At 39.3% G+C, this 19,021-nt stretch overlaps 1 protein-coding gene across 1 annotated transcript in view; it reads right to left on the bottom strand.

Moving 5' to 3' along the window:
* clasp1a (cytoplasmic linker associated protein 1a) overlaps nucleotides 1-19,021 on the bottom strand; it is a gene marked incomplete at its 5' end in the record, with an annotated part of 162,130 nt that overhangs the window by 89,400 nt on the left and 53,709 nt on the right. The window contains one exon of the mRNA XM_043694200.1: nucleotides 1,149-1,211. Coding sequence (XP_043550135.1) covers nucleotides 1,149-1,211 — 63 coding nt within the window. The remainder of the gene's footprint in view (nucleotides 1-1,148; nucleotides 1,212-19,021) is intronic.

Raw genomic sequence — 19,021 nt, 5'->3', positions numbered from 1 at the left:
GCCTCAGACGCTCCAGAGAAAACAGCGCCAGCCTGTTCAGCTTCTCCCTGTAGCTCAAATCCTCCAACTCTGGCAACATCCTTGTAAATCTTTACTGAACCCTTTCAAGTTTCACAACATCTTTCCAATAGGAAGACGACCTGAATTGCACCTAATATTCCAACAGTGGCCTAACAATGTCCTGTACAGCCACAACATGACCTCCCAATTCCTGTACTCAATACTCTGACCAATAAACAAAAGCATATCAAATGCCTTCTTCACTATCCTAGCTACCTGCGACCTCACTTTCAAGGGGCTATGAACCTACGCTCCAAAGTCTCTTTGTTCAGCAACACTCCCTCGGACCTTACTATTAAGTGTATTAAGTCCTGCTAAGATTTGCTTTCCCAAAATGCAGCACCTCGCATTTATCTGAATTAAACTCCATCTGCCACTTCTCAGCCCATTGGCCCATCTGGTCAAGATCATGTCGTAATCTGAGGTAACCCTCTTCGCTGTCCACTACACCTCCAATTTTGGTGTCATCTGCAAACTTACTAACTGTACCTCTTATGCTCGCATCCAAATCATGGGAACTGACTAACCTACAAAAATGGATACCTGCCTGAAAATTTAACAGTCTTTTTAAGGACAACAATAAAGTCGGTTGGAGGGAAAAAGAGAGAGAGAGAGAGAGAGATGTTGGGGAGTAAAAGCATAACATTATTAATGACCACCACACAGAGAACAATATGAAATGTCACATTTCACCAGAAAATATTAAATGGTGCAACTGAAATAATGAAGACAATGCTCATCTTGACAAAAGAAAAGCTCTATAGAGTATGCTATTGGGCAACCATAATTGTCATCTGTCCCACACAGTATATGCAACTGTGTTTACTCTTCACCCAAAATAGTACGAGTTGATCATAAATTTATTCCTTTGGTATCCACACATCAAGTGTACGGAATCACAACATCCTCGCTTTAACTTGTTTCCCTTATAGTCTTCCAAAAATGACAATTATGATTAGTCCTTACACGTATGCAACTTAAAATGACTTCTTGAAAAAAATACTGGCTACAGTTAGAAAATCCCAATGACAAATGGGAAGAAAAAAAATGGGGAAATTAGAACAAGCATGCAAACAACACTTGTTCACCTGGCTGCCCAATTGAATCAGCAGTGGAGAGTGCACTGGTGGACCTTGAGTGCCGACGAGAAGCTGGAAGCAAATGAATGGTAATACCCTGAGTTAACAAATGTCCATACATAAAACCTTCAGCTATACAGGTACCAATGGTCATGAGTTCAAAAGAATTCAGGCCTCTTCAAAAACACATTCAATAAAGGTGCTACAGGCATATTTTCTACTCACACTGTTACTTACAATAGAGAAAAATGTTCCTGTTTAAATAAGTTTGAAACCTTTTCATTTTAGGCCATGTGTACTTAACATGTGCAGGGTAAACATGCCCATAGGAAATAAACTTTCCAGTCAAGATGGCATCTCAGAAATATTAAAAGGTCTCTCATGCCTTCGTCAAAAGCAACATACGCTTTAATGGAATGAAGTTAAAAGATTTGATGCAAACTTAGCTCATGGTGCATCATGAAGCTGAATACCAAACACATTCAAGTGAGAAATACAGAACATTCAGCAAACAAGGTTGAATGATGCTGCGTGCGGATAATGCTCGCACTTCAATGGACTATATACATTCCTAGTGGAGTGATATTAGTGCATATGTACATAGTTTATAATTAGTTTCTTTTGGTTTGAGAAAAATCAATGCCACATTCACATGAAGAACTCTAAATTAAATGTTTGAAGTACATACATGTCACCAGGGCTTTAACCCATTTATAGCCAGGGATTTTTCCTACTTGTAAAAGAATGCATACTTGGAATAAATTGTTGAGATATTTTGTTCAAATAACAAAAAAAACCTGAAGACGAATAAATCCTGAATTTTCAAAAGTGGAATAGCATGACATTTACATGTATGAATTAAATACATCGTGGCAAAATAAAATTAGCAACAAAACCGACTTGTACATCTCACCCTAGAAACACCTCCAGAAATTACAGACAAAATATTACAACTGATCAATTGCAAAGTAGAAGATTAGACAATGTTTATTGCCATGCGCTTTGAGAATTCTGAATATTCCACAAAATCATTTTTCTTACAGCAATCCAAAGCAGTATTTTTCCAGATTTCCTACTCACTGTAAAAGTATCCAACACTTCAGTTACTTTTACACTGAGATAACAGGGGGATGCTCATTCATGCATGAGTCTCATGCAGCTGTCAGCAACCCTGGAGTAAACCTGCCAGATTCAACGACACCAGTAGTGTGAAAGAGTTGGCAGTTAACAGTTAAGGCTTCAACTAATCCAGCAAGTCTATTCTACGGTTTAACTGCGAGCTATAAGGCTTTTGTTACCAGTTTCATTACTCTCAAGCTGCAGGCACATACATACACACACACCACCTAACCCCAGCATCCACACAATCATTAAGCCCAGAATAAAAGCAGCAAAACCAAAATAATTCAAAGCTACTTGGAAATTTGGAGTATACTGCTGTTGAGGAGAATGTTATCCTTCTCACCTTTTTGCATTGACCTCATTATCAAACCAAAGACTTAGCTAGGCCACAAGTCATTTTGTAAATTAGTGAAATAGCTAGTTTATAATTTAAGAGAGCGCTTGTGAGGGAGTTAGACCTTGTCTATAATTGCTGAACTGTTAATATAGTTGATAAAAGTGTTGTCAGTACATGGACAATCCAAGCAAGTCAGCTTTAGTTACTAAGGAAATAAACTGCTCACAATTCCATCATGGTTGGAAGGTACTGAATTCCAGAATTCTCATCTAGCAATGCTAAAGGAATAACAACTATATGCCAAGTCAAAACAGGCTTCAACTTGGAGATTATGGCAACACCAAAATGTTACTGCTTCTATTCCTCTTGCTGGTGGCGATGCTAGGATAGGGAAGTACTGTTGAAACAATAACAGTCTACTCACTGCTATGCTTTCATGTCAGTAGAGTGCTTTCTATATATCATACCACAGCCACAGCCCAGAAGTGGTAGCGAAGGTCAAGCCAAAGGCAGGGATGCTGAGCAGGTGAACTGTATGATGTTGGATATTGTGAAACTCAGAGTACACTTGTGGGCATCACTCACTTAATTTTGTACGTAAAGCTGCCTGGATTCTTGACAACTGGGAAGTAAGTGTCAGTTTGTGTAACTTATCCCAAATCTTTCAAAATTTTAACCACCTCCAGAACACCTGCAAGTACAAAGTTATTTCCAAAAGCTTCAAGAATTTGGGAATCTATATGCAAATTTTCAAATGTCACAGTATAGTCATAGACTAAAAATAGCTTTGCCCTTTTTAAAAAGAATTGGCCTCAGTCATTCGGGCCATTTGTTATATCCTGGAAAAAATGTGCTCAATAACAGAAGCTATGCTGTAAACAACTTAATATAGAGAACATCAAACATTTCAAAACAACCAAACCTGGCCACAAGAAATGTAGAATTAAACTGAATTCATCTAAGTTGGTATTCTAAAACACTTAAAGAAAATCATTACCTGATTAGAAAATAATACTACAGGTAGACAACCCTTTATCTTAAATTCCAAAATCCAAAAAGCTCCAAAGTCCAAAGGTTTTTTTGTGAAGCTTTGTTTTCATTAACAAGGTTGTTTGGCGTGCAAACAGTTAAGCCAAGTCCACACTCACTTGATGTGCGTCACTCAGAGGTGACGTGTGGGGCATGGCCCAGCACTAGCAGGCCTCAACTTCGATTCAGGGCCCGTTTTACTCAAAGCAAGTCTGTTCTTCGGAAAGATTTTTTTAAAAAATTTCACCATCAAACTGCCATTTAATTTGAAATTCAAAAAATTCTGCATCCCAAAAACCAGCTGGTTCCGAGCATTTTAGATAAAGGATTGTGCACCTGTATTAACTTTCCCAGAGAAATACATGACATGTTATAAAGAACCTGTCAGCAAACTACACTGATTTATGAATTTTGAGATGTGTAATACAATTTAGTTTGCTAAAATATCATTTATGAAAAAGAAAAACCAAACATGTTAGCCCCTGGAATCAACTAAAGTGTTTGATTTCGGTTTTAAAAATATTTTCTAGTCTAATTAAATATTGAGTTCATGAATGAGATGTTATATAGCGGGATGAGTAAAATTGAATGAGTCATGATTGAGATAGGAAAAACAGCACCAATTTGGAATTGAAAAAACTAATCTTGGTGCAATTTAGTAGAATGTCAAAGTGGTATATTGATGCATATCTTAATAAAAGGGAAGTTTAGGTGAGACTAGCAAATTGATAATTTCCTCTTGGTAATGCCTGTAGAATTTGATAGTTGGAGCACTACCTAAGGCATCAGGACTAATCATGGAGAAACCAAACATGGAGTTCAAAATCTTTTGAAAAGATTACGAGAGTCAATAATGTATTTTACTTGTCCAAGAGTATGCTAATTTAAGGATACGAAATACTGCACTACAGATTACATTTTAGTCATGTGCACTTACTTGATATACATCATGACAAAATAATGGTTAATGTGACCAGTTGAGCGAAAACATCTGTAAAACCAAGGCACTCACAAAGTTCATAGAGAAACTCACTTTTAACAGTCAGGATGGAGTTAAAAGGTGACAACTGTCAATGTGAGCAACATTAAAGTAAAAGGGAGGCAAGTTTGGATTGGAGCAGTTAAGGGCTTGACAGGAAAAACATTTTGTAATATCTATCCACTAGATGGACACAGATGAACAAAGAAAGTTTACAGCCCAGGAACAGGCCCTTCGGCCCTCCAAGCCTGAGCCGATCCAAATCTACTGACTAAACCTGTCGGTCATTTCCTAAGCATGTGCATCCCTTGGCTCCCCACCGACTCATGCATCTGTCCAGATGCATCTTAAATGAATCTACCATGCCTGCCTCTACCACCTCTGCTGGCAACGTGTTCCAGACGCCCCAGTACCCTCTGTGTGAAGTACTTGCCGCATGTATGCCCCTTAAACTTTCCACCCCTCACCTTGAAAGCGTGACCTCTCGTTACTGAATCCTTCACCCTGGGAAAATGCTTGTCTCTATCCACCCTGTCTATACCCTTCATGATTTTGTAAACCTCAATCAGGTCCCCCCTCAACCTCCTTTTTTCTAGTGAAAACAAACCTAACCTACTCAACCTCTCTTCATAGCTAGCACCTTCCATACCAAGCAACATCCTCGTAAACCTTCTCTGCACCCTCTCCAAAGCGTCCACATCCTTTTGGTAATGTGGCGACCAAAACTGTACACAGTATTCTAAATGTGGCCAAACCAATGTCTTGTACAATTTTAACATGACTTGCTAGCTCTTATACTCAATACCCTGTCCAATAAAGGCAAGCATACTTTTTGCCTTCTTGACCACTCTATCCACCTGTGCAGCAACCTTCAGGTACAATAGATCTGCACTCCCAGATCTCTCTGCCCATCAAATTTTCCCAAGGCTCTTTCGTTCATTGTATAATTCTAGAATTAGTCTTAGTCTAGAAGGGAGAATTAGAAAACCTTTTCCACACAAAGTTACTTTAATGTTGCAGAATGAAGTGGCTATTGGGCAGTGTCAAACTGAACTAAAGTGTGCACATCTGAAATTATCCTTCTTGAGGGATTACATTCAAGTTCCAATGGATAATAAAATGGTTAAATTTAATACAAATTATGTAAAGGGGAACCTGAAGCTTCAAAAAAACTAAAACCTGGAAATACTCATGCAAATCACCCCAATCAAAATACTAGAGAAAAGAAAGAGGACTGAAGGTGAAACAAGGAGGCAGCACTAAGGCTGTAAAAAAGCAGATTTGGAGAAAGCATTTTACAAACAGCATAACTTACTAAAGTTGGAAATGATATTTAACTCAGACAAAAATTAAAAAGCAGACTTGACACAGGAAAAATCAAATTTCATCTTTTATAAACAAAAGCATGATCAGTACACATAGTTTGCACGCTACAATGACACGTCGAATCAGAAAATATAGGCTATCACAATTAGTTCAGAGACAAAGTAACCTCAGAGAGACTTATTTCAGAAGAAGATGTAGAATGGAAAGTACTTAAAGGAGATTAAAGATTGGGAATATTGGATTACTGCAGCCTATGCATTATAATCCCATCCTTAACTGAGTAATACAATTTGTAGGGCAGTCACTACACATGCGAATACAATAGTAAGGAACCATGCAGATCAACATGAGAGTTTGTCTTGGAATGAGAATCACCTTATACTACATGAATGTGTTAAGGTGAGATGAGCTGCCTTTATTTTTGGAAAGACACTTATTGTGTAATACTATGTGGTTTAAGCAGGATGGAACCCAGCTTCTATTTGAGTCATTCAGCATAGAAAAAAAATGGTTCTTTGGCCCATCAGGTTTGTGCCAGTCAAAAGCAATTACTATTCTAAATAGTATAGCTAGTCTAATTCTACTTTCTAGCACCAATGCCTTGACATTGTAAGTGCACATCCAAATACTTCTGAAAAGTTATGTGGGTTTCTGGCTTTACCAATGTTTTAGGCAGCGAACTCAATTCCCACCAGCCTCTGGGAGGAAAATAAAAAGTTATTCACATTCCCTCAACCTCTTGTACCTTAACTTATATCTATGCTCCCTGGTCACTGATCCCGGAGGAAGAGTCTAACGTTATCTACACCCGCCACCCCCCTCCCCCCAATCATTTCAAATATGCTATTATATACATTTCTGGAGCAGGTGAGCCAGGTTCCGAGGCTTGCTGCTCGAGGTAGGGACGCTATCACTGCAGCAGAAGAGCCCTTCTTTTCAAACTAACGTAAGAAATACAAATAGGAGAGCAAATAGTGGGAATTCAGAACCATAAACACTTTAAAGTAAACCAAAAAAACTATGAGGCATTAAATGCCCAGACATTATCAGCCTCAAAGCATGAAATACTCATATTTTGAAACTTAGTGTCTTAATCTGTTAACTGAACATTGTGCTATTCTGCTTAACTGCAATTAACGCAGGATGCTAATGCACCATATGACTAACTCATTGTCAATACATCCTCATTTAACATTAAGATCCACTGTTATACTTTGTCTTATCACAGAGCAGCTCGACATAGCCCATTAAGGTTGAATGAGCAAGTTCTAGCAACACTAAACCCCTACAACATCAAAACATCTTATGATATGTCCAGCATCTTCAATTCAAAGAGATGCTAGAAAGAAGTTTATTTTGTGGGAGAGTAGTTGCATTCTACATTAGAAGACAATAAAGTAAAACTGAAGAGAAGTAATCACATTCTGCTAAATTTTACTAAATATCCTTAGTTTTGAATTGTGTGATGGTTTTTCAATCAGTTTTGTAGCAGTATAGCCCTTTTCGATTTTTATATATTCAATTAATATATGTAATAAGTATATTGCACAATTTCAGCTTTGTTACTTTTGTCATTTTTAATTTACTCAATTCCAAGCATCAATCGTACTAAAAACATATTGATAAGCAATTGTGTTATGAGAGTTCTACAAGTCAATATTGATACATGACATAAGGTGACAAGCCCAGAGATCATTTATTTAGGAATTAATGACTTCCTATCTCTCTCAACTTAAATAAAAGTGGGCAATGAAACTATCATTAAGTTACTGCATTATCTCAGTGGAAAGCCATAAAACTTAATAAAATAACACAAGTTATAATGAAGAGGAGGAAAGGAAGGTCCCATAAGTAACTGACATCTTAAACAAAGTATGCACCATTTACACCGATCATGACATATCCGTGCTTAGACAAGTGTGCTGTTGGATAAGGCTGAAGATAACAGGAACTGACAAGAAGCCTAACAATAGGCTGCTTTGTGAATGGAATTACACTGAGGCAGTCAGATCTGCTAAAGAGTTAAAACTGAAGGAAATCAGGAACTGTTGGCTGTGTCAGATAAGGCATACATTTGAACAAAACATTCAGGATTGGTCACGTGCACACTCAATTCCAAATAAGGCACATACTTAGCACAAAGACTTGTGTATAAAGAGTCTGAAGAAGCTTAGCATCATGAAAGAGGTACCCTACGTCAGGTGGTGTGAAGACATCAATCAGTTTCAGCCTGGCCAGCTACAAACTCTATTGGATAATAGCATCTGGGTTTAGTTACAGAAATCAGGGTAGTGAAAAACAATGAGATATCTCAACTAGTTAAGTGTGTGTGTGTTATTCTTTTAAGTACTTAATAAATGAATTGTGGTTTTACGGAGCTCTAAGTGTCTCTGCTGTATCTCTGCATATGTATGTATTGCTACCTTTCGGAGATGGAGAAAGTGAGGACTGCAGATGCTGGAGATCAGAGCTGAAAATGTGTTGCTGGAAAAGTGCAGCAGGTCAGGCAGCATCCAAGGAGCAGGAGAATCGACATTTCGGGCATGAGTCCTTCTTCAGGAATGTCTTCAGGAATTTCTGTCTTTCAGAAATGGGCAACATAATTTTGGCATCCCTGGTGACAGTCAATAAGAAGTAACTTTAAGTATTTCTGACATTGAACCGGGTAATCTCTGAATTTACCAACACCTTACCCGAGTCTAAAATTACAAGGACCGTTGCCCCACATTACGGCCAGGATTAAATGGATGCCAGGGAGGAGGTGGTGGAAATTTGGTAGAGAGAAAGACAAAAAGAACAGTGACACACAATTTTAGCACTAATAGCGAATGTTGAGTGGGGACAGTGACTGGAGAGGATTTCGCCAACAATATGTGGCTGGGAAATGGTTGAAGTACTGAGAGTACACTGGTAGGACCGATACAAAAACGCATGGGGATACGCTCTAGAATGTGGCAAATGATATGGGGAAAAAAAGCATTTTGAGGAAGTGTAGAAATCTGCAGCAACAGGCTGTATGTTAGAAGACTAGGTGGAAAAGCAACAGTGAGAGCTGAAACTGCAAACAGAGGTAGCTGAGCTTAGAGAAGAGATAAAGAGATTGACTGAAAAGGTTGGGAATTTACAGAGAGATATAGCCCTCATGCATATGAGCCAGTATCAAATAGTGTGAGAAATTGATAAGGGAAAAGGGTAAAGGAGATAAGTGAAGGCCAAACTAAAAGGGCTCACACACAATAGACAGAAGAGTTAAAGAGAGTGTAGCGATTTGAAAACAGCAATTAATGTAGTGCATAAGTTAGCACAGGAGTGAAAGAGGACCTCAGGCGATCATACAAAGTGTAGGAGGCAGATAGGGAAGTCGCAGAGTCAGATATCTGCACAAAGAGGGATAATATGTGCATTTGCAACCCCTCTCTTTGAGGAGGGATGGGAGGAAGATTGTGTCATTGACTAAAGAGGGCTAGCAGATGAACAGCCTGGATATGGAGAGGACAACATGGGAAATGGGGGTCCCCGATGGAGAGAGGGGCAGGGGAAAGATCCAATGTCCCTACTGTCCCTCCAATTGCTGGAAGACAATAGCCAGCTATGCCACCACAACCACCTGACATGACATAAACCAGTCCTTATGATGTTCAACAGGGAAGAGATAAGAGAGAAATTGAGACTGAAGATGCTGGAGAGTCAGCGTCAAAAGGTGTGGCACTGGAAAAGCACAGGTCAGGCAGCATCCAAGGAGCAGAAGAGTCCATGTTTCAGGCATAAGCCCTTCATCATATTCCTGACCTGCTATGGTTTTCCATACACTGGTGTCCTACAGCACAGAGGAGTCGTAAAGGCGTGTAACATGTTTGACCCCTCTGACAACACACACTCTGAGACGTGGGTGCTGAGGAAAATGGTTAGAGCTTGGGAGAAGGAGACGAGAGGATACAAGTCTCAGGGAGGATAAATGGTGCTTCTTGGAGATCAAAGAGCAGCATGGAGAAATGAAGGAAAGGGACCAGTCCCAAGGGGACCACCACCACCCTTATCAAATGAACGAAGGGGATGTGACTATGGACAAGGAGCCCCGCCTATGGCCACAGGAAGTAGCAGAACCCCCAGCAATGGAAGTGTTTTTTAATTGTGGCGAAGAAGGGCACTATGCTTGTACTCCAACCCACAATGATGGCCTCAGGCCTCTCCAATATGAATGTGTGATGCAAAATGGAATGGGACAGGTAGACCCTTTGTGAAGAGTATAGTAGGAGGCCACCTTATCACTTTCCTTTGCATCCTGCACTACCTTGAACACATCTATTGTAAATAATTATAATTGAGAAATACAAACGAAATAATCTTGAGTGGTTTTACAGGACATTCTCAAATAGGCTAAGTGACTGGCCCTTTAAATATACAAACAGGAGTAGCACATTTAAGACATCCAATAGTATAAATAAAACTCCCATCAAATCAATACCATATCCCGAGAAGTGATTACATTGCCAGAGCAGGATTGTGCTTTGATCCATTGAACTGTATGATAAGGTAAGTGACAGGAATAAGTGAGCAGCAGCATTTGTTTTGCTGAAAGTCCTGCAGGACAATATAAGGAGTGTATACAATAGCAGAAATGTGGATCAGTCCTACTGACATGCGTGAGTAGTATCTGGTAGTACAAAGAATTATCGGACAAAACCAGGAACTGTTTGCCAATAAAAGCATGCATGTGGACAGATACAGGGGGTGTGTATACACGGTGCCCAGATCCCAAGCCCCAACAGCAGTATGGATTCCCGAAGCAGGATGAAAGTGATATAGAAAGGGTAGTGAAAGGGTCTGGCAGCACAAGAGGTATTAAGGCGAATCGACTCGACAAACAATTCACCTATTTGGCCAGTAAAGAGACTGGACAGGAGTTGGCGACTGACTATAGATTACTGAGAACTAAATAACACCCTTAAAAGCATCTACAGTGGCTACTAGTCCTGAAACTACGATTAAATGGAATTAATCTGCACAATCCCGAATATAAATAATGGATTTTGGTCAATCCCTTTGTCCAAGGACTGTCAGTATAACTTTGCATTTATCTTAACATATATGGATAGCTTTGCCACAGGGATTTCACAACTCCCCATCAATATTTCCTCAACAGTTAAGCAATGTGTTGTGGGAGTTTTCTCTGCCAGAGTGCCTGATACAGTAGTTTGATTAATTGCTTCTACAAACAGGAACCAAACAGGAGCACTACCAGTTCCTGAATGAGTTGTTGCAACTACTATAGGAGCTTGGGTTAAAAGTGGCTAGAAGGAAGGATCGATGAGTGTAATGGAAAGGAGGGGGAGGGGCTGGAAAGGGAGTCAGGTGATAGGAAGCAAGGATATTTGAAATTGGAGAACACAATGTTGAGTCCTCCGGGTTGTAGGTTGCCAGTTGGAAGATGAAGTGTGGCTCCTCCAATTTGCCGACTGATTCATTGTAGCACTGGTGGAGGCTAAGGATGGTCATGTCGGAAAGGGAGTGGGGAATTAAAATGGGCGGTGACTGGGAGGTCAGGTTGACACCTGTGGGCCAGGTGAGAGAGAGAGACAGAGAAAAAGAAGGCATCATCTGCATGTTGAACTATGGGGATAAAAACCATGCTTTGCCAGTAAACACACCACCAGGCCTCATTCAGGATTATCCTTGTTACTCAACAAGAGTTTCATGAAGATACATCACGAAGCCAGTTCCTATTGAGAGTCTCTTTAAAGTCTCAACTGAACAAATACATATTCTGACAGTGCAGAGAACGTGAATGTAAATTAAACCAAAATTTACAGCTCTCAAAACTTGTTGAGCCACAAACTTTTCTGAAGTAAGGATGGTTCGAGCTGACAGGTTATAAAAGGTGCACAAATACAAAAAGGTTTCATGGGCTTTCATTCCACTGCAAACTTGTCAAATTGTCTAGTTGAGAAAGAGATTATGAACTGGAAGAAATTATACTGGCATTTAGAAGATGCACCCTCCTAAATTTTACTATACTTGTCGGCATGCAAATATTACATCATAGAACATTACAGCACAGTACCAGCCCTTTGGCCCTCGATGCTGCGCCAACCTGTGAAACCAATCTGAAGCCCAGCTATCCTACTCTATTCCATTTTCATCCATGTTTATCCAATGACCATTTAAATGCCCTTAAAGTTGGCGAGTCTACCACTGTTGCAGGCAGTGCGTTCCACGCCCCCACTACTCTAAGTAAAGAAACTACCTCTTACACCTGTCCTATATCTATCACCCCTCAATTTAAAGCTATGTCTCCTCATGCTAGCCATCACCATCTGAGGAAAAAGGCTCTCACTGTCCATCCTATCTAGCCTTCTGGTTACCTTATATAATCAAATAAATCACCTTTCAACCTTCTTCTCTCTAACGAAAACAGCCTCAAGTCTCTCAGCCTTTCCTCGTAAGACCTTCCCTTCACACCAAGCAACAACCTAGTAAATTTCCTCTGAGCCCTTGCCAAAGCTTTCATATCCTTCTTAAGATGCGCTGACCAGAACTGTACATAATACTCCAAATGCGGCCACACCAGCAGTTTTGTACAGCTGCAGCATGACCTCATGGCTCCGAAACTCAAACCCTCTACCGATAAGAAGGCATACGGTGTGTTAGCTTGCAACAACCCTATTAACCTGGTGGCAACATTCAGGGATCTATATACGTGGACACTGAGATCTCTCTGCTCATCTACACTACCATTAGCCCACTTCATTTCTGTTGCTTCTTCCAAAGTGAATCACCTCACACTTTTCCACATTAAACTCCATATGCAACCTCTCAGCCCAGCTCTGCAGCTTATCTATATCCCTCTGTTACCTGCAAAATCCTTCAGCACTATCCATAAATCCACCAACCTTAGTGTTATCCACAAATTTACTTACCCATCCTTCTTCGCCCTCATCTCGGTAACTTATAAAAATGAAAAACAGCAGTGTCCCCAAAACAGATCCTTGCAGTACACCATTAGTAACTGAGCTCCAGGATAAACATTTCCCATCAACCACCACCCTCTGTCTTCTTTCAGCTAGCCAATTTTTGATCCAAACCGTGAAATCACCCTCAATCCATGCCTCCATATTTTGTGCAATAAGAGGAACCTTATCAAATACTTTACTGAAATCCATATACACATCAACTGCTTTACCCTCATCCACCTGTTTAGTCACCATCTCAAAGACCTCAAAAAGGTTTGTGAGGTACGAACCAACTTTCACAAAACTGTGTTAACTATCCCTAATCAACCTATTCCTCTCTAGATGATTATCCTATCTCTTGTAACCTTTTCCCACACATTACCCACAACGCAGTAAGGCTCACAGGTCTATAATTACTAGGGGTGCCTGTACTCTCCTTCTTGAACAAGGGGACAAGATTTACTATCCTACAGTCTTTTGGCACTATTCCTGTAGACAATGACAACATAAAGATCAAAGCCAAAGGCTCTGCAATCTCTTCCCTGGCTTCCTAGAGAATACTAGGGTAAATCCAATACGGCCCAGGGGACTTATCTATTTTCACACACTCCAGAATTGCTAACACCACCTCCTAGTGAATCTCAATCCCGTCTAATCTAGTAGCCTGTGTCTCAGTATTCTCCTCGACAACATTGTCTTTTCCCAGTGTGAATACTTACGAAAAGTATCTATTTAGCACTTCCCCTATTTCCTTTGACTCCACGTCCAATTTCTCACTATTATCCTTGATTGGCCCTAATCTTTCACTATTATTCTTTTATTCCTGATATTCCCTTAGTTTTCCATGATCCTATCTGACAACAACTTCTCATGTTCTTTCCTGGCTCTTCTTAGCTTGCTCTTTAGGTCTTTCCTGGCTAACTTGTATCTCACAGGTGCCCTAATTGAGTCTTCACAATCTCATCCTAACATAAGCCGCCTTCTTCCTCCTGACAAGAGATTCAACTTCTTTAGTAAACCTCACTTGATCACTTCTACCCTGCCCGACAGGTACATACTTATCAAGGTTACACAGTAGCTGTTCCTTGAAAAAACTCCATATTTCAAATGCACCCATCCCCTACAGTTTCCTTCCCCATCCTGTGCATCTTAAATCTTGCCTAATCGCATCATAATTGCCTTTCCCCCAGCTATGGCTCTTGCCCTGCGTTATATCAACATGATGATAGGCCTTATAATGGATCTCTACATAAGATAATTTAAGATATTTTGTCCAGTAAATTCCACAAGTTTAATCTTTACAAATATATGCTTGTGATGCTAGGACTCTCACTGATTTTTTTCACATGATTTTAGGTTTTTTTTAAGTTTTGATGTGGAGCTGTGAACTGAGAACGAAGAACTGAAAATGACCTTTGGACTGTGGGCAGTGCTTGAATTTAAAATAAAATACAACAACAAGCTGTAGCTTGTTTGAGAAGTCAGGAAGTTAACTGCAGATGGTTCTTGATCAAAAAGATTCTGCAGATGCTTCAACACCAGGGGAGTGCAGTAAGTTTAAACAGATAGCAAATGCTGCCATGAGCAAGGTCAGTACCTGGGAATTGGTTCCAGTAACTCTGGGAGAAATATTATGCTTCAAAAGGGAGATAACAGAGAACCTGTGGGGTGAAGGTCAATCTGACAGGGGGAGGCCAGAGTTTGAATTGGGTTTTGGACTGTGTTTTCTGGGAGCAGGAATTTGGTTGTTGGTGATGCGACATGAAGATTTGAGATCTCTGCCTAACCTCCTGTTACTAGATATTTGAAGTTAAGAGACTAGAAACTAAGTATTAATGGCTTCCTTCAGTGAGCTGGAAAGGTACCCTTAGTTGACATGTACAGAAAATCAACCGAGAAACAATGATCTATGCCTGTGGAGCATTGCATCACAAAAAGCGCTTAAGTAATCTGGCCAGTTTTATTTTCTTTTATTTATCCCTTAACTTTTTTTTTGTTTGCCTGTCTTGTGTGTGCATGGAGCTGAAAAAAGGGTTATTGAGTTTAAAACATAGACACTGGATTACTTTGTTGTTCAATTTTGCTCTGCTAAGGTATCCTTATTAAATTGTAAAGTCGTTTGTTTAAACTAGAGACCTGGTAACTAGAATTGATTATATAAGAGTCAAGATTAGAGTGGTGCTGGAAAAGCACAGCAGGCCAGGCAGCATCCGAAGAGCAGGAAAATCGACGTTCCAGGCAAAAACCCTTCAGCCCTTCATGATTATTTAAGAGTCTGGGAGTGATTATTCAAGAAGTCTGGTGAGGAACCATTGGGTCAATTTTGGGGATCTTTGAGTTTTACTTTATTGCAAATACAGAGTGACAAAGGCTGATTTGATCTAGCTTTCTGTGTTGTAACAGTAATTACAAAGACAAGTAAGGGAGATTGTTTTCTCGATCCATCGACATAAAATCTTAGAGCACTTCAGAAATATTTTTGGATGATTTACTAACAGTATGGCAATACATTAGTACAAGTTTTTGTTCTTTATTTAGCTCATCCCTTCCCAGAATCCTATAGTATCGCCAAAGATAAATGCCTTTCGAATGGGCTTTCATGGTTCACCAGAAAATTGTTATAGTTTTATTTGTTCTTTGATGTGATGTGGCTGTTGCCGGAATAGTCAAAACTTGTTGCCATTCCCCAGCTACTGTTAAACTGTGGTTTATTTGGCATTTGTATAAGGACATTTAAGAAATATCATAGAATCTCAAGCCAAAAGACCAGATAAAGCAGATTTCCTTGCTTGAAGGATATTAGCGAACTAGACAAATGTCTAGAACAGGTCGGGTGTCTTATGAAGAAAGGTTTTCTCACCAGTGTGTGGGAATGTAGAGTAATCAGATCAGCCATAGTTTTTTTTTCCAGTGGTGGAACTGTCTCAAAGGACGAAGTGGCCTACTCCAGCTCTTAATCCACATGTTAGTAAATTAGGACAATCAACTCAAACTAGCTTTTAATTCCAGATTTCTTCATTTATTGCTTTAAAATTCCACCAACTATCATGATGGGATTTTAACATGTATTCCCTACAGCACTGACCTGAGCTTCTGAATTACTAGCCTGCAGACATGACTACCAGCTCATCAACTCCTGATTAATCGTATCCTGAATGAATAAACTTGCCAAATTTGTTTTTTTAAGTTATTTAACATGTTTTTAAAAATGAACCCATTTTCACTCTCTGTCCATGACATGAGTAGATTAAACTTAGTCATGGTTTACTTTTATACATGGTTCTAGAGTTAGGTTTTATGTTCTAATTTACATACCTTTCTTAAGCAGTATTTCTAATTTCACCATGTTGAGAATGACGAATCTGACCTTTTCTAGTCTTTCATAATGGACTCTTATGGTCATGATGGATTGATATCATAGTGCAACTCTGCACAGTTTCAAGGACATGGAACATTTTCCTTGTGTCTCAATGACAAGAATCAAGTGCAGTAATAGACATTACAAGTACTAAGATGCCCACTTTGGGCCATGTGCTGAAAAATGGGATAAGAATAGATAGATTTTTGATGATTCGTGTGGACAGAATGGGTTGCAATAAGTTTGTAAAATCTCTGACACTCCAAGACCTCTTTCAGTCTCTTCCCTAGTTATTCAAATGTAATTCAAGTACAATTCACTTTTTTCCTTTGCATTAGCTTCCCTATTTAAAGTTGAGTTATAAATAAATATCTGTTCTATTTGAAATTACTTCAGCACTACTTTTAATTACTAAGAGTGTTCAAAAATACCTCAGAACTTGGCAAGAAGTGCTCTCCTTTCCAAATGACGTTTTACTTTGCTACTTTACTTTCCCCTGTAATTTCTAATTCATAACAAAATGGGGTATTTACAACATATTTGGAAAAACTAGGTTTAACAATGCAATTGATGCCAAAAAAGTGCACAGATCGATGAAAAGTATAAAGAACGCAAGTGTCTAATTTTTGTCTAATGTTTAATAAGTGTCGAATGAACAGTACAATAGACCACTATGGTTCTAATGTTACCATATCCCTTTTATTAAGCTACATTTTGTTCTCAATTGTTGCTCGTATACAATCAATATCTGTCAGGTCTATATTAAATGCAAGGCTTCTCAATCAGAACCCAGTCAGTAAAGCAAATGACTTGTTCTTTTCCCCTCCATGGTGAAGTTGCGATAACCTTGGTATGTACTGAAAAAATTGGTCATTTGTACACTTTCAGTATGTTACACCAACTGATTTATTAAACTGTTTACATATAGGCATTGAATATCATCAGTGGAAACCAAATTATAATTCAATTCTAGCAGATAAATGTGCAAGCAAACTTGCTATTCTTTGGAAATTAATATCTGAAGCATTATGCAGGCACAGGTTCATTTTCATCCAAGAGGTTCCACTTCTATTAAACATTACAGCCTTTAAACAAAGTACAATAACTGTCCTTAAATGGAAGTCGTGGAGCATGATGTATTGAAAAACAGCGAAAAATGTTAACTCAACTACACAGCAATAAAGTCCAAATATGTCAAAACACTGTGCGGAAGCAAAATTTTTCCAGCTTGCATACCAGCAGAGGGAGCAGCATGCAAGGTGACAGGGGAAAAGGGACAAAGAAAAAGGAAACCAAAAAGAGAAATACCCCCAAATAAAAGAGAACAAGACCACTGCCTCCCAGCAGTAACCTCAACAGGTCAAAAGGCAAGGCAAGGCTAGCCAAAATGGCTTTTATGCCTTTCAGTACTCACCAAGCGAAGCAAAGCCTCTAACAGGGCTTGTATCTCGACTGCTCTCACGGCTCGTATCGCGGCTGCATCCCTGACTCATACTGGGTCGAGGGATACGGCTGCTCCGTGCTAGCATGAGTTGAGAAGAGTGGTAAAAATGTGAAGCTCATTACAACATTGTTTTAAGTGAAAGGTTCCACAACATTCATATTGTTGATATCCAACCTCAGACGATTTTAAACGCAAGCAAGAATAGTCATAGCTCTAATAACCATTTCTTTTAACAGTATAAGAGGACCAGTTAGAAGAAAACAATGAAATATTGGTAGTTTGACTTCAATTTAATGAGAAGCAATCCTTCCCCCGCCCCTTTTGGTAGAAGACCTCAGAAATGTAACTATGCTTTTTTAATAGTTCGCTGTATTTATAATGTAGTCTTAAAATTTTTACAATAAAGTGATATTGGTAAGTCAGTTCAGTTACAAAACCTCAAAAGCAGCACCATGTAGCAACAGAATACAAAGGTAGTCAATCAGAACTGCATAGCACCAATGGGAAATGAACAGATCAGCTGCCTTCATGCAGGGGTAGGAAAAGAGAAATAACAAACTAAACCCAAGCATAGTTTTCTCAAGAATGAGTGAGAAAGGTGGTAGTAGTCATCAGTGGCTTCAGACCAAACATTCAGCAAATGGTGGATGGCCGAACATGTAGCAAATGGGCTGACAACAAGGTAACTTACATCCTCTGAACTGCAAGGCACTTAATCCTACAGCACTTAGAGACAGGATAAAAATGGACAAAGTGATAAAAATTGTCCTTGTTTGTGTCAGTGGATGGCAAATTGGTTGGTGTTTTTGAAAAAGCAAAGTAGACAATAAGGAGTACGGAAAATTCAAAGTAGCACTCACCATTCGCATTCAAAAGGAAGTTATCCAACATACCACCATTGAAAAGAAACTTTTAAAAAATCTCAAAATGGGATAGCTCTTCCAAGAGTGATCAATCATTCATTCTAACCTGGAAATAGTCTGCACTAATCAGTATTTCAGTGAGACATGGAGAAGCATAAAACAGGTCCAAAATTCGAAACTCATACTCTACTCGGTCAGCCAATATCAAATGATCAATAATTGTGCTGTGCCAATCCATCATTTTCAGCAACAATAGATAAAAAAAAGTTTTCCTTGTGCACAAATTCATTTGAATAACTGCTTCCAATTTTAGAATCTTATTGCCAATCTTTATATCACAGTGGCTGCTTTGGCAAGGTGCAGGAGAGCTGTGAATGCCATAATGCCAGAGGAACAACTCCCTTTTTCAAACTCTGGTTCGATTTAAGATAGGAGGGGGTTTAAGATAGGAGGGGGTTTAAGATAGGAGGGGGT

This window comes from Chiloscyllium plagiosum, chromosome 7 (genome assembly GCF_004010195.1).
Source record: "Chiloscyllium plagiosum isolate BGI_BamShark_2017 chromosome 7, ASM401019v2, whole genome shotgun sequence".
NCBI lineage: Eukaryota > Metazoa > Chordata > Chondrichthyes > Orectolobiformes > Hemiscylliidae > Chiloscyllium > Chiloscyllium plagiosum.
The sequence above is the reverse complement of the archived record's forward strand: the minus strand, read 5'-3'. Positions and strand labels throughout refer to the sequence as shown.